Source organism: Notechis scutatus, chromosome 5 (assembly GCF_049901735.1).
Source record: "Notechis scutatus isolate UNSWTSFEM ecotype Mainland chromosome 5, rNotScu1.2, whole genome shotgun sequence".
Classification (NCBI taxonomy): Eukaryota; Metazoa; Chordata; class Lepidosauria; order Squamata; family Elapidae; genus Notechis; species Notechis scutatus.
The window spans coordinates 8,505,128-8,530,635 of NC_142013.1; the positions used below are offsets into that span (position 1 = coordinate 8,505,128).

A 25,508-nucleotide genomic window follows, 5' to 3' on the forward strand; every position below is an offset into this window, starting at 1 on the left:
CTTCAGCAGCTGCCGCACAGCACTCCTCTGTGCCACACTAAGCAGCTGCCCTTCAAAAGCAGAGGATAAAGGTGAGCATGGGAGCCCAGGCGGGTGGGCGGGCCCAACAGCAGAGCGGCGGAGAATCGGTTCGGTTTCTGCTGCTCATCGCCGCTACTGGCTTGGCAGAACCGAGCCGAACCGGTAGCACATCACCACTGATCTATATCTATATCTTTGCAAGCAATTGTGCTTACGAGTAACTTAAGATATGTCACTCCTTCCTCCTTCTGATCAGCAATAATCAATTAATAATAATAATGCAATTTTTGCTCAATGAACCTGAATGATCTTTCATGCAAAGATCCTAGAAAGAGGCCAATTGCTCCATAAAATGGCAAGCAGAAAAACACGTGTGTATAGTATAGACACTAGACTCATCCTGCTATGCAATGTCATACCCATCGTTTTATAAGAAATCCAACTGTCTGAAAGAGATTTTCTAAAAAGATAAAAGTGAATGAAGGAAAACCACACTGTGGTTTCCTATGGACTACACTGTTACACAGGACAATGGGGTCCAATTGGCTATTGTTTACTATGATTGATGAAATGGCAGTGATTAATATTAACATAGCAAAAGATGGTGTATATATGCAGGGGTGGGCTGCCTAGGGTTTGCGTGGGTTCGGGAGAATCCTTAGCTCTGGCAATCGGTTGTCTCCCGCCGACCCACCCCTGCCTTAGTCTGTCCTTTATTTCTGCAGTTTTGAAGCTCAGCTGAGGCACAGCACAGCGGATTACCACGCCTCGGCTGTTGTATTCACCAGAATTGCAGAAAGTAGTAAAGCTATAAAATGGCGGTTTTGTAATGTTCTGCGCGCAGTGCACACTCACTGAACCAGTTGTGAAACCGGTAGAAGCCCATCACTGTATATATGCGTATACATGGCCATAGGTTTGCTCATTTTTTTAACTGTTTAAGGTGGTCTAAGATTTTCTTCTCCATGAAAAGATTATAGGGAAAGACCAATAATGATATGGGAAGTAAAACCAAACGGGCTGAAGTAGGATATTTCAAAAGAAAGAGCTGAAGAATTAAAGTTACTATGATTTTTGATGTATGGAAATTCAGTCGTAAGCGTCATATATAGAGCAGATTGAACAAACCAGAAAGATAATCTAAAGATTGAAAACTTCTCTTAGTTAAACTTACCTCAAAAACTGGTAGTGCTCAACTTACAACCATTTGTTTAGTGACTGTTCAAAACGGCATCAAAAAAAAGGGGACCTATAAGCATTTTTTTTACATGTACAACTGTTGCAGCATCCCCACAGTCACAGGATCAAATTCATGTGCTTGGCAACTGACATGTATTTATGACAGTTGCAGTGTCCCAGGGTCATGTGATGTGCTTTCATGACCTTCGGACAAGCAAAGTCGATGGGGAAGCCAGATTTGCTTAACAACTGTGTTACTAACTTAACAACTGCAGTGATTCACTGAACAACTGTGGCAAAAAAGGTTGCAAAATGGGGGGCAAAACTCACTTAGCAATTGGTCTTGCTTAGCAACCGAAATTTTGGGTGCAATTGTGGTCGTAAGTCGAGGACTACCTGCAGTGATTTATAGTATAAAAGTATATAGAGACTTTATTCTTTAGCTCTTATCGATACTTATGAACAATTAGATAGGCCATTTGTGGGTTTTTTTAAAAAAAATTATCAATGTTTTTGGAGTGGAATGAGATAGCACTGCAGTTCAGACATTTTTTTAATCAATTGACCCAGCATGGGAAATATCACCCCATTCAGTGATATTTTAGAACAGAGGTCCCCAAACTTAGCAACTTTAAAGACTTGTGGATTTCAACTCCCAGAATTCTCTAGTCAGCATAGAGTTGAAGTCCACAAGACTTTAAGTTGCCAAGTTTGGAAACCTGTTTGTTTTAGAACATATTGGTCTCTCCCTCTTTGAAATCAACTCTATGGTAAGTGGGAGTGGAAAGAAGCTTGTGAGGTTCCATGCAATTATTTGTATGCACAAACACCATTTTTTTCCATTTCATTTATTCAAATTCAAATGCATATTTAAAAAAAGGCAAGGCAGATGCAGCACGCCAGTAATTGGGCAGCAAAAGCAGGAAAATAATTGTGAACATTTCTTCATGCCATTCTTGGCTTCAAAAGGGTGCCCTTAAAATCTGGGCGGATTAGAAACTGCTCGAAATTTCCATCATGCCCAGAAGTGTGGATTAGCGGGATTATGAGATTTGGCTGTAGTGATTAATATCAGCATGCCAATCTGATTGCACAAAAAAAAAGGGGAAAAAAAAAAAAGAGGCTGCAGGTTTTGTTCACTTACGTATTGTGGAAAATGCATGCCATTCTGTTTTTCCCCCGGAAGAACAGTTACACAATGCAATAACACTGGATTAGAAATGATTGCTTACACAACAGAATATACACAAAAGCATTTTGGTTACAAGTGTGCTTAACGACTCTGATGACACATTCTTGTAAACCAGTAAGACGTTGAGTGACAAAGAAAATTAAGATTTGATAAGTCTGTGACAAAACATATAATGTAATCTACTATAGGCAAGTCTGTCACATTTCATGTATTTCTTAACATACTGGACTCCAGTAATTTGTGACAAAAGACTGATGAGAAAATGAAACAACACAGTGTTAAAGCAGAAGATTAAAACAGAACACTGCTTTTTCCGATCCCAACAGATCACGAAAACTCAAAACGCTGCATATGGTATAACCCAAAGCCTAAATCTCCTCAGATTACACCATGCTTCCTAGAAACCTATTTCAAAATTGCCATTCCATATATTGGTGATCTGTAAGAATATTGGGTTGTTGTTTTTTTAAAGACTGGGTTTTAAATTTAAAGTTATTGTGCAATTTATTTGGAAGCCTCAGTCTTCATTCAGGTATGAAAAGTTAGGACAGCGCTAAATGTGATGATTACAAGGATTTCTTTGTCATATTAAGTCCTACAAAAACTGGATCCTGACCCAGAGAAGTTGGAAGGGCACATCATGACTGCTTCCACAGCTAAATTTCTCTTTCTGAAATGGTTTAGAAATATTTCTTAACCAAGAGTTGGGGAGGTCAAGGGAAACAGATAGGTTTAAGAAGGGGAGGTTTCCCCAAACCACAGTTTCATTTTTTTTTAAGCAAAACATGCCTGGAAGGTTTTTTAGTTAGGCCTTCATACTAAAACAGAAGTATGATGATTGCTTGCTCTTACAGAGTTCTTTCATGATTCTCTGATGCCTTATGTTTTTCTGACTCCTCTTTCCTTGTTCTACTCATTAGATACTGTATATTGTATTCTTAGAACAAAAACTGCCTGAAGAATATTCAGATACAACTGGTTCTTGCTTAATGGCCACTCTTTCAGCCAGCATTTGAATTTATGACAGTGGTACTTACAACCAGCCATTGCAACAATCCCATGGTAGTGTGATTGTGATCCTGGCCTGCATTTCTGACTGTCACAGCATCCCACAGCCATATGATTGTGATTTGTGACCTTCCTGCCAACTTTCCACAAGAAAGTCAAGAGTCACCTCCTCCAGCTTTTTAAACAAAAGATACTGAATGTTGCACCTTTTAAGACTATGGCTGATGTTAACCTCAAATTGGGTATTTTATCAGCCACTATGAAGTGATTTGAATCTAATCCAAAAGAGAATATTGGATATCCAGGCTTTCTAGAACACATACTAGAATTCTTGATGGTACCTTATCTACCCACGATACAATCTAAGCCGCTGGATTTATGAAGTCCCACATGACTGTTGGCCCTAACCTTTGCGGCTTGGTGGCCTGGCTGGAGGGGGGGGGAGAGGGGAACTGGGCTGCATAAGCGGCGGGCCAGCGCAGACTGCTACTTGCTGAAGTTGAGTTGCACGCATGGGTGCACGTGCATCGGCCCAATGTTCACACAAGTCAAGCTGTGCACACATGCATGTGCACCGGCCTGCAAGTTGCACAGCTGAATTTCAAATAGGCCATTGCCCAGTAGGGGGTTGCAGCCCAGGGATTGGGACCCCTGCCCTATGATAACTGCTTACCATGGTTGGAGCATTCCAAGCAGTGGTGGGTGCAATTTTGGGTTGCCAGTTGGAACCGCCTGTTAGTTTCTTTTCTCCTGGCTGGGTCCAGTTTACATCACTATAAATAAATGTTCAAAGTATTAACACTCACAAGTACTCATGTTAAAAAAACACCCCCAAAGCATGAGATTTTGCATCCTCCATCTCTACAGATAGTCCTTGACTTACAACCATTCATTTAGTGACTGTTCAAAGTTACAACGGCACTGAAAAAAAGAGACTTATGATCTGCACCCTCCGCATAGTCAAGTGATCAAGATTCGGGTGCTTGGCAACTGGTTCATATTTATGACGGTTGGAGTATCCTGGGATCATGTGAACCAGCTTTTGAGACCTTCTGACACGCAAAGTCAATGGGGAAGCCAGTTTCACTTTACAACTTTGTTGCTAACTTAACCGCAGTGATTCACTTAACAACTGTGGCAAGAAAGTTTGTAAAACGGGGCAAAACTCACTTAACTGTTTCAGTTAGCAACATAAATTTGTGGCTCAATTAAGTTAAGGACTGCCGGTATAGGGGTGGGTGGGTAGAGGGCAGAGAACAACTGGGGGAAGTGAAGTCTGCCACTAGTCCAGTAGCCACCCCCAGCATGGATATTATTGGGGTAGATGGAAAATGCTAAATATTGGTTGTTCAGTCACAGCTGGCTCATTTAGAGTACTCTCCCAATCAGCAACACTGTCCTTATCCATACCATTAAAATTTGAATCTGGTAAGCCATGTAAAGCTCCTGTGAACATATATTTAGAAGAAGAAAAAACTATTTAAAAAACTCACTTTTTTGCTGTCCCATTTCCAATGCCCAAATCTGTAAACAAAACAAGAAAATCGTTAGAAAAAAAGTTCATTTCTTTTAAATTTTTGATTTTTATATATAAGCCCCGTAAAAATACTTACTGCCTACGAGGTTGGCTAGAGATGAATCCAAGTCATCTAATACTAACTTATTGGGTGGCGCTTTGCAAGTTGGAAGATTCTGGTTATGAAAAGCCACTGTTGGTTTTAGGAGTCCACCTAATTCATCAAAGCCTTAAAAACAACACAAAAACATTTTCAATTATTGAATCAGATATCAACACACAGGTATTTTAATATCTTAGCATAATACAGATCGTCCTCGACTTGTGCCCACAACTGAGCCCCACATTTCTGTTGCGAAATGAGACATTTGTTAAGTGAATTTTGTCCATTCTACGACCCATTTTTTTGCCACATTTGTTAAGTGAATCACTGAAGTTAGTCATAGGGTTAAGTGATTTGAGCTCCCCCAGTGACATTGCTTTTCAGAAAGCTGCAAAAGGTGATCACGTGTCTCCAGGACACTGTAACCGTCATAAATACGAGGCAGTTGCCAAGAATCTGAATTTTGATCATGTGAGCATGGGGATGCCACAATGGTTGTTAAGTGTGAAAAATGGTCATAAAGTCACTTTTTTAGTGCTGTTGTAACTTCGAAAGATCACTAACTGAACTGTTGTAAGTCGAGGACTACCTGTACAGCTAAAAACACTTTAGGAGTTCTGCTTCTATGCTTCAAAGGGAGATAAAAAGATAACTAAAATACTGCCATCTTTCTTCTGTAAAATAAAGTTTGACTATTCCAGAAATTCTGGGGTCAAAACCGAAACAAGAGTAAAAGGAATCTTACATCTGAAAAAGCTGATTATAACTTGCAAGCTCTTCCAGAATTAACCTTGGTGAACAACTACAAAATCACTTCACTGAGGGTGAGAGAATTCATAGATTTCATGAGATGAAACTCAATCTGTTCATCCTTGAGAAACATGGCATTTAAAAGGCTCCTTTTAGGAAAACTCAGAGATCTTCATGCATTTGTGTGCCATTTTTCTTTACTCTATGAACAGGATTAAGGGGCTTTTGGTCCTCTCTGAGGTGGATTGTTTTCTTGCAGATGTTTCATTGTATATCATTGCACTGATGATGTTATCTAGCTGGGTAATGAAACATCTGCAAGAAAACAATCCCGCTCAGAAAGCACCAAGAACCCTTTCTTTTTAACCCTGATCTAAAAATATTCTCCTTTATCACAACAGGGTTAAATAAGGGCTACTTGAAAGACTTACCACCAGAATCCACTAATGCATTTGAACTTTTGTTTCCAAACACAGACTCAAAGTCAACATTAAGGCCTGCTGATGGCTGCGATGGGGCAACAGGAGATGATGTAAACCCTGCCAACAAAAATGGGGAAAATTACTTATATGCAGTATACATAAACTCTCAATTTGAAGACAAGAAATATTGCCATAAATTATTGTGATGACCAAGAAAATTCAAACATTGAATGACAAATCAAAAACTGGAGGAAAGTTCCATGATTCAAACAGTGAAAAATTCAGAAAAATCATAGAACTGGAAGCAGTCCTAGAGTTCACTGAGACAACACTTTGCCCATTTCAGAAATATAAATCAAAATATTTTTAACAGATGGCCATTCAACTTCAGCTTGACAGCAAAAGTAAATGAAAGTACTGCATGAGCCATTTTTCGTATCTAGAAAAGTACAGAAGGAATACATCATTTATTATTTGACACGTATTCCCTAAACAAGATGACCTGAGGTAATCTCCCTTCCTTCCTTCCTTTCCTCCCTCCCTTCCATATCTGCCTGCCTGTATGTCATACTAAAATATACTTTTATGTACTTTAAATAATTTTAGCATTACTATTGAGCTGGTGTCATTGTAATTTTCTATTTCAATTCACAACTTGTAAAACAGTTTTTAAGAATTCCTCCGAATAGTATTCCTGACTTATTTCTACTGTTAACCAATTCATAAAGATTCCTGTATTTGAATCACAAGCATTTAAATGGCATTTAGAACCTACATTATATCTACCTCAATCTTGGGTTTTTAAATTAAGTTCCCACAAATATTTGTCAGCCATAGAAGCCAAGCATGTTTTACACTCCGTTTCCATCAAGCAGTCATGCTACATGTTCCACAGATATCCATATATTTTATGACTTGCCTTTTATTAAGCCTCTTGCAACAACAACCACCCCCTAAAAATGGTTGGGAATAGGGACCAATTTTTAAAGAAATAGCTATGCCACTTTTTGTATGCTGAAATATCTACTGATATTTCAGCACCAGGACTAAATCAAGAGGGACCATAATGTGAAATACAAGAGTGATCAGTTTGCTGATATTAATTTTGCAATAGTGACAACAATAAACGTGGTATTAGAAATAGCAGAGCAAGAAAGCAGAGAAAATACAATTCCAGCATGGAAACATACAGTTTGTATTGTATTGTATAATTGGTTAGTTGAATTCAAGCGCCTCAAAAGTATTATTATTTTTGTAGGCCTGGAAATGGCATACAAGCACTAAAACTTTACACACAATTATTTTATTTGAAAAAGAAGTCCGACAAGGTGACACTTTTTTGGTTAGAAAATGAGATAGATGGATAGTTATTTATAGTCGTAATAGGATGCCGCAGAGTGGCAAAATGTCAAAAGGGCAAATGCTTGATCCGAAATCTTAAGCCATCAAATGAAAAACATAGCAATAAATTCAGGAAATAGAACTTCTATTGTATTCCATCTATGAGTGGTGGGACTTATCTCCGGGGTGGGGGTGGGTGGGGGAATTAATCTGCCTACTGAGATGGACTGGTTGCTTTCATGGTGGTGGAGACGATAACTTGGTTCTCAACACCAATAAGACCAAGGAGCTTATAGTGGATTATAGAAGGAACAGATCAGACATCCAGCCCTTGCTTATCAATGGAGACCGAGTGGAGCAAGTGGCCACTTTTAAGTTTCTGGGTGTTACCCTAAAAGAGGACCTGAACTGGGGTGCCCACATTGCAGCCTGGTCAAAAGGGCCCAGCAGAGATTATACTACCTGAGGCTTCTCAGGAAACAACAACTGAATGAAAAACTGCTGGTGACCTTCTACCGCTGCATCATAGAGAGTATCTTAACATACTGCACCTCTGTATGGTTTGCCAATTGCACAGAGGCAGATAGGACAGCACTCCAGAGGGTTAATGTCATTGCCCAGAAGATCATGGGTTGCCCTCTCCCCTCTTTGGAAGAGCTTTATAGCTCCCGCTGCCTTAAGAAAGTTCAAAACATTCTCAAAGATCCATCTCATCCTGGGCACCCTTTTTTTGATCTATTACCATCTGGCAGACGGCACAGGATAATAAAAACAAGGACAAATAGGCTGAAGAACAGCTTCTATCCCAGGGCAGTAGCTCTGTTGAATTCTACTGTATAGTGCAGTGTTGGTGTGGTGTAGGGGTTTTCAGTTCAATGTGTGGAGTGTGAAGGATGTGTGTTTGTGTTTATTTTCATGGTCATGATGTGCACTGAAGATGGTGTTTGATTTCGCTGTACCGAGGTGCAATGACAATAAAGTTAACTAACTTCAGAAAAACATATTCTGATTTCAGAATTTTATTGCAAGTTTCTGACCTCAAACATGACAGCTTGTTATTTTTAGGAAGACCAATCAGACAAAAGAGCAAACACAGTAAACAGAAAAAAAAATAAAGATCAGAATCTTTCTTCCACATATTTCCTTAACTTAATTATCCAACCAGTTTCAATTCTATCTAAAGGTTTGCCTCTGTTGAAATTTTTTTTTTACTCTTCTACCCCCAATCATAGAAGAGCTTCAAGTTCCTAACTGGGTTTCTTACATCACATTACAATTGGAGATAAACTGTACAGCATTTATCAAAATTCAGATCATGAATTCTGGTGTATGTTAGCAATCAGGATAACAAAGTAACAGAGTTGGGAACCTTGGAGGTCTTCTAGTCCAACCCCCTGCTTGAGCAGAAAACCTTATACCATTTCAGACAAAGGTTGTCCAGTCTCTTCTTAAAAACTGCCAGTGTTGGAGCATCCACAGCTTCTGGAGGCAAGCTGTTCCACTGGTTAACTGTTCTAACTGTCAGGAAATTTCTCCTTAGTTCTATGTTGCTTCTCTCCTTGATTAGTTTCCATCTGTTGATTCTTGTCCTGCCTTCAGGTGCTTTGGAGAGTAGCTTGACCTCCTCTTCTTTGTAGTAGCCCACATTATAAATTTAAGCCAATGGGCACCAAATTTATCATGTCGGGGTGTTTTGTAACCCAACAGATTTCCTCATAGTAAGTCTTTTGTCTCCCCTATAGCCATCTAAGGCTCCCATACCTTTTTGGAGCCTTACCTTATGCCTTTTATACTCTCTTTGTGTGTAGATGTGCATTTTATAACTCTTTTCAGATATTTCACTTTTTACGTCTGGCATGCATTTTATGCTTCTTTTATATGACTGTAACTCATCCCATTATTGCTGGTTTATGACCATAATAAAGACTGATTGATATTCCCAGTTATTTGCTTATCAAGACACCATTTGCTTGCTGTTAGTCAGAAACGGTAGTTAGCTGTAAAAGGATGTTGACTAAGATTCTATAAACAAAATAACGGATGACAAGATGAAATGTTGAGCTGATTAAAGTGGATCTTATATTCCTGACACACTCCTGGGGGTGGGGTGGGGGAGGGAAAGAACACATTTACTCCATTTTAAATTCTCCTAATTTTTCCACATCTTTGTATGGAACATTAAACTTCACATTACTAGTCCTTGTGTTACTAAAACATAGTAGGAGAATCCAACAGAACATGCAACACCATTGTTGAATGATAGGAAGTCATCACCCCTTAGATTCAGAAATTCTAGTAATTTACCACCTCTAGCTATAATAATTGCAGCCAATGCTTTCTGTAACTGGTGATTAATCTGTGATGGGGCTCTGAACGAATTCTGGTCCCTTCCTGCATGGCAAATTATTTCACAGCCTTAATTGAGGTTTACTAGCATGAACTGCTCGTTTTTGGTCTTGTTGTGTTTTTAAGAGGTTTAGGTCATAAAACAATCCAAAAATCCAAAGGAAGAATACTTTTTCACATAACTGTGTGATCCATATGTCATCGCAGGGCTGATAACAACTCAAAACGTAACTGTATGTACTCTATTCCAAATGGGATAATGATATTGTACTAAGCAGCTTCTAACACAACTAGCACCAGTCTGAAAAAAACACCACCACCAGACTTTTCCACAGCATGGCTAGAGTTACTTAAATAGTACAGACTTAGAGCCCTGCACACCAGAACAACTAGACACAAGAACAGTTTTTTCCCGAAAGCCATCACTCTGCTAAACAAATAATTCCCTCAACAATGTTCAACTATTTACAAAGTGTACACTACTATTACTGTTAATCTTCTCACTCCTTATCACCCATTCCCTCCCACTTGACTGTTTCCTAGTATGATTTGATTGTTGATTGTACCCTATGACTATCATTAAGTGTTGTACGTTATGATTCTTGATTCTTAACGAAAGTACCTTTTCTTTTATGTATACCGAGAGTATTTACACCAAGCCAACTTCCCTGTCTGTCCAATCACACTTGGCCAATAAAGTATTCTATTCTACATTCTCCATTTTAAAACTGCTATAAAACCAAAACTGATATCATCTGCATGTCAGTTTTCCTATTTAAGAAAACACCAACCAACGTGCTTTTTATACATGTTGAACTTTTATTTCAAGGACATAAAATAAATCAAATTTATAAAGGCAGTGGGCTTGTTTAGGAAAACCATCACCAGAAGAATATCTATGGAGATTCTCAGTCATGCAAGTCATGGTTGTCCCAAGGGTGTTTTTTTTCCAAAAGACAAGTTGGACTTTGTTTTGCTTGAAGACATTTCGCTTCTTGTCCAAGAAGCTTCTTTAGTTCTTGGATGAGAAGCGAAACGTCTTCAAGCAAAAGAAAGAAAGTCCAAGTTGTCTTTTGGAAAAGCACCTTTAGGACATCACCAGAAGATATACGATTATGATTTATGACTGAACAACAGCGGAAACTAATAGGCATAACTGGCATTTATAATGTTTTGGACAACAATTTTATTGCTTTTCAAAAAAGGGAGCGAAAAAGCCCTTTGATGTTTGAAGAATATCAACAATTTTTTTTCCTTTTTTAAAAATGTCTTTGAGCCAGTGTTGATTCTGGGCAACTGTTTGAACTTATCCCTGCAGTTTGACAAGATTTCAGAAGTGATTTGCCATGGCCTCCTTCCTAGGGCTGAGAGAAAGAGTGACTGGTCCAAGGTTATCCAGCTGGCTTTGTGCATAAGGCAGGACTAGAACTCACAATTTATTCAGCAGAAGGTTTAAAAACGTAAGAATTCTGAAACTGATACAGCTATACTCCTCCTTCTGCATGAGGAACAAAAGCTCTGTTCTCTAATTTTTTTGTTAACCTACCTCCAAATAGACCAGCTACAGTTGAGGGTTCACTGCAGAAATGGGAAGCATTAGGATAAGCTTGTGGGCCACAAAAAGAATCTGACAGAAGCATGTGAAGCAGAAGAGCAAAAAAGGAATGTTATGGGAAAAGAAAATTAAAAACAAACAAACAGTGCACACTATTATATGGTTAACCAAACATTCAGACACCAAGTTAAGACTGTAACTACATGACATCCAACATAGAGAGAAACACAATTTAGGATTTTCTTAAATAGTAAAGGTTTTATTCTATACAAAGACAAGAAGGTTAAATGTTACCTTTTATATCTCAAAAGTGGGAAAAAGTAAAGTGGGAGAGCTGATTACAAGTAGTCCTCGACCTATAATCGCTTGTTTAGTGACGGTTCACGCACTGAAAAATGTGACTTACCACAGTTTTTCACAGTTACTGCCTTTGCAGCACCCCCATAATCATGCGATCAAAATTCAGATGCTTGGCAACGAGAAAAGTCAACGGGGGAAGCCAGATTCATTTAGCAACCGAGTGACTAACTTACCAACTGTGGCAAGAAAGGTCGTAAAATGGGGCAAACCTCACTTAACAAATGTCTGACTTAACAACAAAAATTTGGGGCTCAATTGTGGTCTTAAGTCGAGGACTATCTGTAGTGGATGATTATATGGGTGTTTCCAGGGAGTAAGATTAAAAAAACAAAAACAAAACAAAAACGGATTGAAGTCATCGAGATAACCACAAAAGTTAAACTGAAAGTCACAGGTTTGGGCACAAAAGATTTAGGGGTTACATTTCTCAGATCAGATAGCACTGCACCTTCCTTGACTTACAGACCAAAGTGACAAAAAGATTAAGGGCATCCATGAGAACTCATAGCTGAGCAGGATATGAACTGGTAAAGACCACTGGGACGCTCCCTATGGTAGGGCCATTTGGGTTTCTGGCACCACAATATTAATGATTGACTGAAACAAAGGTTAACATCTTCCAGAGAGGAAAATCAATGAGAAAAACTAACCAATATTGAGTCAAACAGAGAGAAGACAGATGGGTAGATGGAAAGGAATGTATAACGTAACCCCCTCCCATCACTCACTCGTCTTCAAAATTTGATCATACAGGTAGTCGTCAGCTTACAAGTCTTTGTTAACAATTGTTCAAAGTTACACTGTTACAACACTTGGCCATGTGATTGCAATTCTGGTGCTTGCCAAGATGGTTGCTGCATCTTGAGGTCACGTGATCACAATCCGCCACTGGCTTATTGGTAAGCGAAGTCAATTGGGGAAGCTGGATCTGGCTTAACGACAGTGTGATTCACTGAACCACCATGTGATTCACTTAACGACCATGGCAAAAACGGCTCATCAAGTCATTCTGGGCAAGTGATGCCTTTGTCTAAGGAACATATTGCTTAGCGACCAAAATTCCAGTCCCAATTGTGGTCATAAGTCGAGGACTACCTGTGGGTAAACTAAATCAGGGGTCTCTAAATTTGGCAACTTTTAAGACTGGTGAACTTGAACTCCTCAGGCATGATATTCCCCTCTGGAAAAAAAATTGGGGCTGGCCAAAAGAGACCCCCCACCGCGCGCCAAGAAATCGCTGCCCAGCTCCCTTTTCCTGCCGCTCAGCGGCCTCCGCTCGCACCACCCGCCCGCCCAGGCTCTGCTCGCACCGCCCGCCGCTCGCACCGCCTGGGCTCCGCTCGCACCGCCCGCCGCCCGCACCACCCGCCCGCCCGGGCTCCGCTCGCACCGCCCGCCCGGGCTCCGCTCGCACCACCCGCCGCTCGCACCGCCCACCCGCTCGCACCGCCCGCCCGCTCGCACCGCCCGGGCGATTCCCCAAAAAATCGGAATTCCGATTTTAATCTGAATAATATCATGTCTGACTCCTGGAAGTCCTCAGCCAGTCAGCTGAGGAATTCTGGGAGTAGAAATGCGTCTGGTTTGGAGACCCCCAAATTAAATCGCTAGCAAATATTAAGAAAGATTTTCAGAAATGGACTCTTTCCCCCCCCCCTTCCCCCACTGAAAAACCTCAGATTTGTTTAAGATTGACCAGACCCGTCGGAGAAAAAGAAAAGCCGGCTAGCTAGCCAGCCCAGTACTTTACCAACAAACATCTCATGAGTTGGCGTCCTAGAAGTGAAAGAAGAGAGTACATCAGAGGAGACAGAGAGGTGATCGCTAGATTTGGTGAGGAAAGGATTTAAGTTTGGAATGGCATCGTCGACGGCATCGGGAGTGGACGCAAAAGGATCTGCCACAGTCCAGGTGGAGCAAGAAGGAAAAGGAAGGGGAACCAAATTAGTGGTGCATTAGTATCCAGGAAGAACATAAGAAGAATACGACTTAATTGTTGACGGTTCTCACTTTGCATCCAAGATCATACATGGGGCACGTTTGATAGATTTAAATTAGCCTGGGTTATTGTAGGCAATAAGTTTTCATCCTCGTTCTACTTCATGGCCTGAATAAAAATCAGCAACTCTTTTATAATGGGCAGAATGGTTGCTATGTCTAGTTAAGTGGAATGCTAAGCTACAATTATGAGTTTCGAATACTGGCTAATAGAAGATGTGACCATTCAGTGGTTTGCATACTATCCTTAGCTAAAAAAAGAGCTACTAATTACACTTACAAGGAGATTGGTACGTGCATTCCTATTAATCAAAACACAGGGTACTATATAGGTAGTCCTCGACTTACAACAGTTCGTTAAATGACTGTTCTAAGTTACAACAGCATTGGAAAAAGTGATGTATGACCATTTTCACACTTATGACCTCTGCGGCATCTCCATGGTCAGGCGATTTACCTTTGGATGCTTGACAAGCTGGTTCGTATTTATGATGGTTGTCCTGGGGTCATGTGATCCCCTTTTGTGACCATCTGACAAGCAAAGTGAATGAGGAAGCCAGATTCACTTAACAACCACGTGACTAACTTAACCACTGCAGTGATTCATTTAACAAACGTGGCAAGGAAAGTCGTAAAATGGAGGGAAACTTCACATAACAAATTTCTCACTTAGCGACATCAATTCTGGGTTCCATTGTGGTCGTTAAGTCGAGGACTACCCGTACAAGCATGGTCTACTAAAAGGAAAACAATTTCTTTTGGAAATCAACATCTTAACAAGTTTGCTATTTTGTAGATACTTTCAAACAGATAAAACAGCTCTGCTTTTTTCCGGAGACTGCGTGACTAGCCAGCATCGCTATTTAGCAATTCTGGGAAATGATTTTAAGAGCTGCAAATGGATGCTGTGTTCATAACCCCATGAGCTCTGAATCATGTCTTTTGTCTTCAAATCAAAATAGCTATCCTGATCAAGCTAAATTAGTTAATTTGTTGAGTGTATATACAGTTCTCTTCAGAGTCCGGCTCAGCTCCTGATGACTTCATGAACATATTTTTGTGATTTTCGTGACAACAACATTGAAGTGATTTGCACTGCTCTTTTTGTGATTTTTTTTTCTTCTTCAAATTTTCCAGTCTAGTTTATAGCCTAGGGAATTCCTGTCAGTCTCCCACTCAAGCACGAATCAGGTCTGACCGTACTTGGTTTGTCAAAGCTGATTGAGACTGGCTAGATGTTATCTCCAAGCTGAGCTAGAACACAGCAGAAGTTTCCTTTCATTGGTATATACAGTTATCTATTTAACCTAGAAATTTACTAATACCTAAACAAATCTCAAGGAGCTTCAAAAATGAAATAAGAAATTCAATTTATCTACAGTATGTGGTTTCTACGGTAAGAGTCAACAGTGACTTGACTGGACCAGTCAATCAATAAATGGAAAGTAAATGCCAGCTCTTCAAGGTATGTGTACTCCCATCAATGTTGGAAGGAAAGTCCCGCAATCAATTTGTACTTTGGACTTTTACCATATGTGCATGCAAATAATCTTTGTCTACTGCCACATCAGTGTGTTAGATACTGAACTGGTATGTCCAACACAAGCACCTTTTGTTTGAAACTGTACAATGGTACCGACATTGTTCAAAATGTCTATTGTACAACCAGCTTCTATTGTCAGCTTCTATTGATTTGAGTCTTGCATCTCCTTAAAGATTAACAAATGCATTACAGTACAAATCAGTCTAAAGATTAGGGCCCACTTTATGAACCCTATGAAATATTCTTCTTAGTTGCTGTTAGAAGACACCCTGGTTGAAATGCCAAGTTTTTCTTCATCACAGGCCATCACCATTCATGTTTTCAACATTACCTCTTTCAAATACCTTATACCAGTGGTGGCTAACCTTTTCGGCACCAAGTGCCGAAATAGGAACGCATGTACATGTAAACCAGAAGAAGAACTCCCTAATGTGGGAATGCCAAAAACCGGAAGGTTAGCTTACCAGCGTGTGCATGTGCGCAGCCCACCTGGTCTTCTGGTTTCTAACATGCATGCAGGTGTGAAGATCAGTTGGTCAGCACACGCATGCGTGCCAGGGAGCTGCTCTTCCGGTTTCCGGCGCTCCCTCATGCGTGAAGGCCAGCTGGCCAGAGTGCATATGCAGCAACAGCTGGCGTGCCTGGAGAGATAGTTCAGCATGCCACTTCCGGCATGTGTGGCATAGGTTCGCCATCACGGCCTTATATAGCAACTATCAGAGAACCCCGATATACTATTTGAGATCAGAGACAAGTAAACCAAGCAGCTCATTCTGATCCTTAAGGGTTTTGAATATGAATTCCATATAGAGCTAATTTATTTGTTCAATGATTTTTGTGCCCCACTTCCTAACATTCTGAGTGGCTCACAGTATACAGTAATATTTCTTATTTTACACTGTTGACTTATAAACTTGGATGGCTTATAAAAAAAAAATCAAAGCAGAATAAGCACCTGTAAAAATTAAAAGCCTTTTTCTAGTCTTTTTAAAGGTTAGACATGAGTTTTCTCAGATCAATATGGAGACTAAATGCAGGTAGCACAAAACAAAGCCTCAAGTTTGGGGGGGTTGGTGGTCTTTTAGCTTTCTTCTCTATGAATGAAATTGCAAACATAACTTTAATGCCCTCTAGCAAATATTTCTAACTTCATACAGGTCATGGTTGTTCCTAAAGTGCTTTTTCAAAAGGCAACTGGACTTTCTTTGCTTTTCCTTGAAAATGTTTCCCTTCTCATCCAAGAAGCGTCTTCAGTTCTGACTCAATCTAACTCTATTCACAAGTCAGAACTGAAGAAGCTTCTTGGATGAGAAGGGAAACATCTTCAAGGAAAAGCAAAGAAAGTCCAGTTGCCTCTTGAAAAAAGCACCTTTGGTTCAGGTTCCAATCCCAATCTCAGAGCAGAAATGAACTCCGAAGCTGCCTGTGCCCCTTCCAAAATAAGGCTCAGGACCCCGGAGTTTCATTTTGAATTATACTTTCAGCATCATAGAAAGAAAAAAAGGGGAATGATCCTAGTAAATGCATTGAACGAATTTTAACACTAATTGAAATAAAATCTATTTTCACCCAGAGCTTCTCCATTACTTCAACATGCTGCTTCAAGGCCAAAAGCAGCTTCCCCTCCCAAAAAAGGCTACACAGCTTTCCCCAAATTTTTGTTCTCCGGGTGAGTTAGACTTCAACTGCCATAATTCTCAGTGAGTATAATCCTAGGTCCATTCCTGCTCAGCATTATGGGGTAGGTCAGTGATCCCCAACCTTTTTGATGCTGCGGCCCGGTACCGGCATCAGCTGGGCGCCGTGGCCCGGTACCCGGCATCAACTGGGCGCCGCCATCTTTTTGACGAAAAAGATGAGTGGCGCAGCGCTCCGGTGAGCTTTTTGGGTAGAAATGGCTTTCTACCCGGAAAAGCTCACGAGCAATGCCGCCATCTTTTGATGAAAAAGTGCTTCCGGTGAGCTTTCTACCGGAAAAGCTCACCGGAAGCACTTTTTACCAAAAAGATGGCGGCGCCCAGCAACCAGCGGCCCGGTAAGACTTGTTCCGTGGACCAGTACCAGTCCGCGGACCGGCGGTTGGGGACCCCTGGGGTAGGTGATAGGAGACAAAGCTGAACATGTGTATCAAATGAAAGATTGAGTAAAAACCTTACTGTGGCTTATCATTTTCTCTAGGAAAACCATCAGAACTATAATTTTGGCCTTCATGCAGATTTTCATCCATGTACTTAACTATTTTAGACAGGGTGTTGCTTTAAACGGGGGGGGGGTTTGCCTCAGCCCCCTTCCCTCTCAATGAACAGCTACCAACTGAAACATGGTTACTCTGATTCATACCATATGATACACTACAGCTTAAAAGAAAGCACACAGCAATTTCATTGCAATGTGAAAGGCAGATCAGATAGAAAAAGTGAGCAGGATAAAGAACTGAATTGTTATTTTTTGGGGGGAGGAAAGATAGATTAAAGAGGAAATGAAATGCTAATGTAAGGAGCTTTTAATATTCTCTCTACCTTCCACGATTCCATTCGAATAGCAAAGCAGCAAATATAATACAGAATCGTGATGTTTACAGTTTTTAATTCTTAAAATTCTGGTAAGCTACAATATCAAGTTCATGTTCAAGATGTTATTCTTGCAGAGAATTCTGCTTTTTTTTTTTTTTTTTTTTAACAATGGCTTAGTCTTTTGACTCCATTTTTAATGAGGCAAAACTGTTAAGATTTTCCTGGAAAAGCCCTGTGGAAGAGCTACATCTAATTCCCTTACTAGCCGGGAAGCAGTATGAATGTCACTTTGAGTTCCTGATGGAAAGGCAAATGCAACAAATAAATAAATATGGGACATAATACGTTTACATCAAATGGTTTCACGAATTATAGACTATGTAGCTGAAATAATGGTCCACAAAGAGCCTAAACTTTAGTATCCTAAAATTGGATTTTGAAAGGATCAACCCTTATATAGTATAGGGAACTTTCCTGTTTTTATCATACTTCAAAGTGTTTCTACAAATAATCTTTTTTCTATACATAGACTGAAACTTACCCTGTTTCTCCAACAATACGGCCTCCCCCAATAGGAAGTCCCAGCATGTTTTATAGGCATGAAATGAAATTAAGCCCCTCCCCCAAATTAAGGCCTATATTAAAACATGCAAAATGGGGGGCAATGGTGGGGGCTTGCCATTAGGAAGTGCTTTTGTTGCACACCCGGATATGGTGCTGTCTGCGTTGAACCCGATACGAAGTGCCCCACCAACGCCGAGGTCAACATCCAAGCCGCCGCTGCCCGCCCACCCAAAGATGCAAGGGGGGAATTAAGTCACCCTGAAAAGACAGCCTAGCCATTTTTTGGGGCTCAAAAAAATAAGACCCGGCCTTATTATATGAGAAACACGGTACTTATTACTCTTGTTAAATCAACTTGACAGTTCAAGCCCTACTCCCTCTGGTTGGATGCAAAAATGAAGACTGATCATTATTGGGAAATGGTGATGGGAAGGAAGATACCAATAACCCTTTTATGTCTTAGAACAGAATTGTAATGAGTAAGCGTAACTTCCTTAAGAGTGATCCATTAACTTCCATCTTACATGCCATTCTCTTGAATTATTTTAAAATTGTTTTATTCAAATCTGACAGACGCCTTCTCAAATTTTAATCAATAAATTTAGGTATCTAAAATACCTACATACATATTCAAATCTCTGCTTAATCCTGGCTAAATAAAATCTATCACTTCCCAAAGCACCAGTACAGCTGAACCCAGAGCTCACAGTTTGGAGACTGGAAATAAGCCGACATGATGCTAGTTTGCTCTTGCTTTTCTTATTAGCCATATATTTTGTCCTGCTATTGAAATCCCACCTATGTTTGCAAATATTGCTCAAAAAACAGAGGCAAATCAGACTTATACAACACAGCATCCCAATAAAATAAACAGCAATTCAATAATCGTGCTGGAAATTCAAAACAAAGCTTCTTCTGATCCATGAAATTCTAAGGCTTTAAAGAAATATGTGACCCACACGTTTAGAAGTATTAAAATAATAACGTTTATCAACCAAATACAGCAGGGATTGTGAATTTTTATCAAGAGTAAGGGTGGCTATGTAATAATCACAACAAAATCTCTTACCTCCTCCCCAGGTCCCTCCCACTTGTGGTGCAGAGCATATCGGATGCACACCTGGGTGAAAAGCTGGCTGTAAATCAAGCAAGTCATTTGGCAGCTTTGATGAACTACAGAGACAATAACACATAGAAGAGCGTGGTAAATATTTAAACAACAGCGCCATTGTTTCATTTAAGAACCTTTTCAGAACAGCCCCCGTGTACACACCCAGACTGACGCATGGATTCAGAATTCACTTCCTGAGAAACCAAAATCAGAACTTTTTTTAAATGTACGTTTTATTGATACATTTTCTTTAATAAACAAAAATTCCATATCTGTCTGAACAGCGTGTGGTCTGGGCACAGTTAGTTCTGAGTAGAGATACAGCAATAATCATAATAGTAATCATAATAAACATATCAATATTAATCAAAATGTAATAATACAATTAGTTTATCCATCTTGAAAAAAATTCAATACAAATATTTTAATTATCTTTTTACTCTTTTTAGTTTCTAACCTCTGTTTCTGTTAGTTAGCCATTGGTAAAATAAGTCCCATGTTAAAAAATATTGTTTCTTCCTTTTCTTTTCTTTTCTTTTCTTTTAAGTGTTAATCTATCCATCTCAGCACATTCTAATATTTTTATAACACTTTCCTCTGTAGGGATCTCCTCAATTTTCCATTGTTGCACAACACAATTCTTGCTGCCATTTATCACGTGTAAAATTAAATATCAGAAAATCAAAACTTAAAGAGGCAGTTCATCAAATTCAAGGAAGCTGCCATGCCCAAAGGAGACTTTCGCTCATAGTTATATGTTAGTTCTTAGTATCCCCTCTGGACCAAAAACCTCTGCCTGCAATGTACTTCAGGGGCGAGGAATGGTGCTGAAGAAACAGGGCCATTATGACCTCTTTTTATTTATTATTTATTTGTATCCCACTTTTATTATTATTATTTTTACAAATAACCTGGCGAACATATCCAATGCACCTTCCCCCTTCCTGTTGTCTCTACCACAGTAACCCTGTGAGGTGAATTGGACTGAGAGATTGTGACCGGCCCAAAGTCATCTGTCCGGCTTTCGGTTTTCTGTCTCACAGTTGCTCTGACACTAGAAAGAGTGGGACTTCCCTCAAATTAGCACTTGGCAAAACACCTCTTCTGAATCTTACCTGTTTGAAGAGCTGGGTGTGGAAAAAATATCGATAGCTGGGGTGGTCATTATACTTCCTGCAGCATTAGACACAGGGGAAGAGGCTGTGGTTAAAGACGAGTGGGGTTTCTTTGCAAGCTCTTTTAGACGCTGTTCCTGTTGGAAGAATAAAACCAGATTTTTTAAAAAAACCAGGTGATTTGATGCCCAAGAACAAGTCATTTTTTGTGTCTTCAATGATACACGAAATAAACAAAGGCCTAAGCAACCTGTTTTTGACCACCAGAAACAAAAACCCTGTTAAAACACTCCAAGGCATAAGCATGAAATACTATTCAAGCATACATACATTATTACTGTTTCTACACTGGTTTATAATAACCTTGCGCATGAAACTCTTTGGTTTCAAACAGGAGGCTACAAAACATTTACCAGTTTGATGCTAAATGTTTTGCCCGCTGCTGTTTCAAACAATGAGTTTGAAGTGGATATTACAAATATTATTTCCCAAACAACGCAGTTGTCCCTAAATACTTTTGATATTGAAAATAACCTACCTTGTCCACTGGTATGGAGGTTTTTTTTTCCAAAGCCGAGTTCTTGGGAACTTGAACAAGTTCCACAGAATTTGGGGGCGGGAGAATCTCTGTGAGGGATTAAGGCATGTGTGTGTGTGAGTGAGGGAGAGACAGAGAGAGACAGAGAGAGAGAGACAGACAAAGAAAGAAAGAGAGAAAGAGAGAGGCAGAGACAAAGACAAAGAGAGACTCTTTCTGCAAAGGAAAAGACTAAGGGGAAAAAATAACCTCTCTGCCAGAGGGTAATGGGCAAAAAAACTCCACAAGGAACGGGGAAGAGAACCTCAAATGCATTTAACCACCCACTTCCGTCTCAAAGCTGTTCTTGACATCTCATTTACCACAACACCAGTGTTAGCAAGTGTCCTATGCAAGTGATCACTAGCTTCCCACCCCTCTTCCGTCTTCCCACGTGCACCCACAAGCCCAACTCCTGGGTGGACTGCTTGAAATGAGTAAACCCCACTGAGATGTGTGGGGAACTAATAAAGAAAGTTCAGACTATACTGTGGAAGTGGTCAGTTAACAATCCCAGCTGCCCTGCTGTTCTCCACCCTCTTCTTTACTCCAGGAGAGGAAGAGAAGTAAACACAGTCAAATTCTTAATACCACAAAATTATTTAGAATGACTGGCTGTAAGGATGCACCACCACAGGGAGAGGGAAAATCGGAGAGATCTGTTCTTTAGTATCACTAGTGGGGTAGCCCTGTTTTCCATTTCTATTACCCACTGACAATTTTAAATATTGCTTTACTATCTGTAGTAAGCTACGTATGGTTTGTAAATTAGCTTCTGTGTTCTGACCACGAGAATTCTGGAATATTCCCTCACATATTCCCTGGTTGTTAGTATGCTATTTGGGGATGATGGAAACTGAAGTCCCAATCACTGACAGTAGGGTTTTTCAAAGTGTATCTGATGAGATTTCATGACAAAGTAAGGTAGAGACTGCAACCAGTTTTCTTATCCATGGCATTTTGCGTCCTGATCCGATGTCCTGGGCATTTTTTTTTAAAAAAAAATTTGGTTCCCAAATTTGAAAAGGTATCCCATTCAGCCCATTTTTTAAATCCTTCTGCAATCAAAGGGACATTGAACATACAGAAACCGATTTAAAATGCAGTATTTCTCAATCACGGCAACTTTAATTACACAGACTTCAATTCCCAGCATGAGTTAAGTGCCCGCATCTTAAATTTGCCAAGGTTGAGATGCATTGGTCAAAAGCAGGGGTATCAATTGGAGGAGCCTTGGAGGTGGCGCAGTGGTTAGAGTGCAGTACTGCAAGCTACTCCTACTACAATTTGGCAGATCGAATCCCACCAGGCTCAAGGTTGACTCAGCCTTTCATCCTTCCAAGGTGGGTAAAATGAGGACCCAGATTGTTGGGGGCAAGAGGCTGACTCTGTAAACTGCTTTGAGAGGGGGCTATAAAGCACTATAAAGGGGTATATAAGTCTAAGTGCTATTGCTATTGCTATCAACTCAAGGGCCACGGGGTGCTTAGATCTGGCCTGCAGGGCTGCCCTGGACACAGCAAAGGACTGGCCCGCAGTGCCTCTGCCAGCAAAAATGGAGCTCCATTTTTGCTGCCAGAGGGCTATAGGAGGCTGTCGTGACCAAAAATAGGGCCAGGGGAAGGAAGGAAGATTATAATGAGAGGTAGGAAGAGTCTGAGGGAAGTCCTGCCTTATCACTTGGCCACCACAAGTGCCTCTGACACGAGTGATGTCAAGCTAGTTACACCCCACTGCCCCCAAGGTCAAACACAACCCTGAAATCGAGTTTGACACCCCTGTCTAAAGGAAGAAAAACATACCAACCTTTAGAGTTTTTAAACGGGCCTGTTCTTCCTCTAGTGCAGCTTGTTTTTCCCTTTCATCGACTTTGGTGAGAGAGAGGCCAGTACTTGCAAGGGAAGAAACAGCATTGGAAAGCGTGGTAGCCCTAGGAAAATGTGACAATAGGAAACCGACTATTATACACTGTAGATAAGAAAAGGGATTCTGTTGTACTTCATTTGTTCAGCATTCAACAAACAATGCATTTATTAATATTTCCTTCAATGCAATGCTGGTAACTGAAGTTTAATTACATTTTATATTAGATTAATAGACTGCTTATTGATTAGGCTTTGTTCATTCCCAGTTATGTGCCTCACAGGCATGACTTTAACTAAGTTATTCAAGATAACAAGAGGCTTCAGGGGGATTAAACAGAGCAAAATCACCAGTCCAGCCTTGAGAACTTTATAGATATTGTTTTCGTTGCTTATTATGCAATAAATTATAGAAGATTTAGTACTGTGGTTATGCCACTGTGATGTTGGAGTAACCTGGCGAGACCAGTTTCTCATCCACTCTGAGACATGAACATTCGCAGGGTGCATTTCAACCTGTTCCTTGCAGTCAAGCCTATCCCACAGATTTACTGCTGTTGGGAACAATGGTGAGCCACTTTTTCCTAGAGTAAATAGGGACTATTAATCTTTCTCCCCTCCCCCCCTTTTTTTTACCTCCCCTACCCTTTCCCTTCTCCTAGGAATGCTTTTAATGAACTATTTTGGTCCCAGTAGTGCCAAAGGGAAAATCAGAAAGATAAGAATTGTGTCACTCCAAATTGTAAAGTAGGAACGCCTTATATAAGCTTGTGTCAGGAATTTAGTAAAATAATCAGCAACCAAGGCTCTGAAATAGTGATTACTCTATATCGCAGCAGGAAAGCAATGCTAAATGTTTTGCTAAATAAAGACAATGACTGAAGAATAAGATCAGCCAGAGGCATTTCCTGCAAAAGTCAATGAATTTTTTCTTCAGGAAGAATTATTCATTGCAGAAATAAGCAGACACAAAATTCCAAACTGTTTTAAAGGGAAAATAGTATCCAGCACTAACATGCTATTAGCAATTTCATCTTAGTTCAGACATCTTTTTGTAGGAAATCAAAAATTAAAGCCTAGGAGGATCACTACAGATATGGAAGCATAACAGTAAACTACAGCAATCGTGTTTCTACAGATACAAGGGTAGAAACTATTTCTACTCTACACCATTTCAGTTATCCCAAAGGTGCTTTTTCAAGTGGCAAGTGGATTTTCTTTGTTTTTCCTTGAACATGTTTTGCTTCTCATCCAGGAAACTTCTTCAGTTCTTCTTCAGAGAACTGAAGAAGCTTCTTGGATGAGAAGCAAAACGTCTTCAATGAAAAAAAAAAGTCCACCTCCCTTTTAAAAAAAGTCCCTTTGGGGCAACCATGACCTCGATAATTGAGAATCTCCATAGACACCATTTCAGAGTTTCATGTTTAATATGTCCACATAACCTCTTTATATATACAAACATGAGGACTGAGACTGGTTTTCCCCTCTAAGGGAGTGTCACATATAATTTTCCCTTTGTTAGTACAAAGCAGAGCAGCTGGTGTCAAATTTTATCAGGCAAAGGAATTGGCTACAAAATATTAAATATACAAAGCATATCCGAAGAAGCTTGTATGCTACCCAATGCCCAGTTGGTTATCAAAAGCCTCTGACACATACCTGCTAGCAGCGGTAGAATCTTTGATTTTCTTTCCTTCCAAGGAGGCGAGGTGCTGTTCTAAAGCATCCAGAAGACTACTTGGTGCCTACAAGACAATTCATCAATTGGTTAGAAAATCCAAAACATTTAGTGCCAACCTTCCCAGCCTCCAGTCTGTGGACATTTTGGAAGTTGTGGTGGTGCAGTGGTTAGAATGCAATATTTCAGGCTATGACTCCAAGGCACTGCAACCGTCATAAATATATACCATTGCCAAGTATCTGAATGTAAATCACATGACCATGGGGATACTGCAGCAGTAATTGTGAAAAATGGTCATAAGTCACTTTTTTTCCCAGCAGGTTGCAAAAGGGGATTGTATGAGCATGAGCCGTGGTGGCGCAGTGGTTAGAATGCAGTATTGCAGGCTAATTCTGCCAAATGCCAGGAGTTCAATCCTGACCGGCTCAAGGTTGACTCAGCCTTCCATCCTTCCAAGATAGGTAAAATGAGGACCCAGATTGTTGGGGGTCAATAGGCTGACTCTGTAAACCGCTTAGAGAGGGCTGTAAAGCACCGTGAAGCGGTATACAAGTCTAAGTGCTATTGCTGTTGTAAATCCTTGAAGAACTGGGTTGTTCCCTGGGAAATAGCAAGTCTGTTGTTATGAATGTATATATTTTTATGGTACAGAAATGACCAAAATTTAACAAAAATAATGAAAAAACATAAAAAGCATTAAAAAAGCATAATCTTCAGGATTATCTAGTTTTGTAACCCTATACTTACTGCC

At 40.1% G+C, this 25,508-nt stretch overlaps 1 protein-coding gene across 12 annotated transcripts in view; it reads right to left on the bottom strand.

The window, feature by feature from the left end:
• Positions 1-25,508, bottom strand: part of PICALM (phosphatidylinositol binding clathrin assembly protein) — an 87,772-nt gene that overhangs the window by 13,236 nt on the left and 49,028 nt on the right. For 2 of the 12 annotated variants that reach the window (XM_087966094.1, XM_087966092.1), the window contains exons 9-19: positions 24,736-24,821; positions 23,021-23,144; positions 20,638-20,774; positions 19,481-19,584; positions 13,544-13,690; positions 11,425-11,505; positions 6,201-6,308; positions 5,014-5,145; positions 4,894-4,924; positions 4,074-4,173; positions 2,345-2,368 (exon numbers count right to left, since the gene is read on the bottom strand). In XM_087966094.1, coding sequence (XP_087822220.1) covers positions 2,345-2,368; positions 4,074-4,173; positions 4,894-4,924; positions 5,014-5,145; positions 6,201-6,308; positions 11,425-11,505; positions 13,544-13,690; positions 19,481-19,584; positions 20,638-20,774; positions 23,021-23,144; positions 24,736-24,821 — 1,074 coding nt within the window. The remainder of the gene's footprint in view (positions 1-2,344; positions 2,369-4,073; positions 4,174-4,893; positions 4,925-5,013; positions 5,146-6,200; positions 6,309-11,424; positions 11,506-13,543; positions 13,691-19,480; positions 19,585-20,637; positions 20,775-23,020; positions 23,145-24,735; positions 24,822-25,508) is intronic. The other 10 variants (XM_087966098.1, XM_087966095.1, XM_087966096.1 and 7 more) reach the window with 5 other exon arrangements.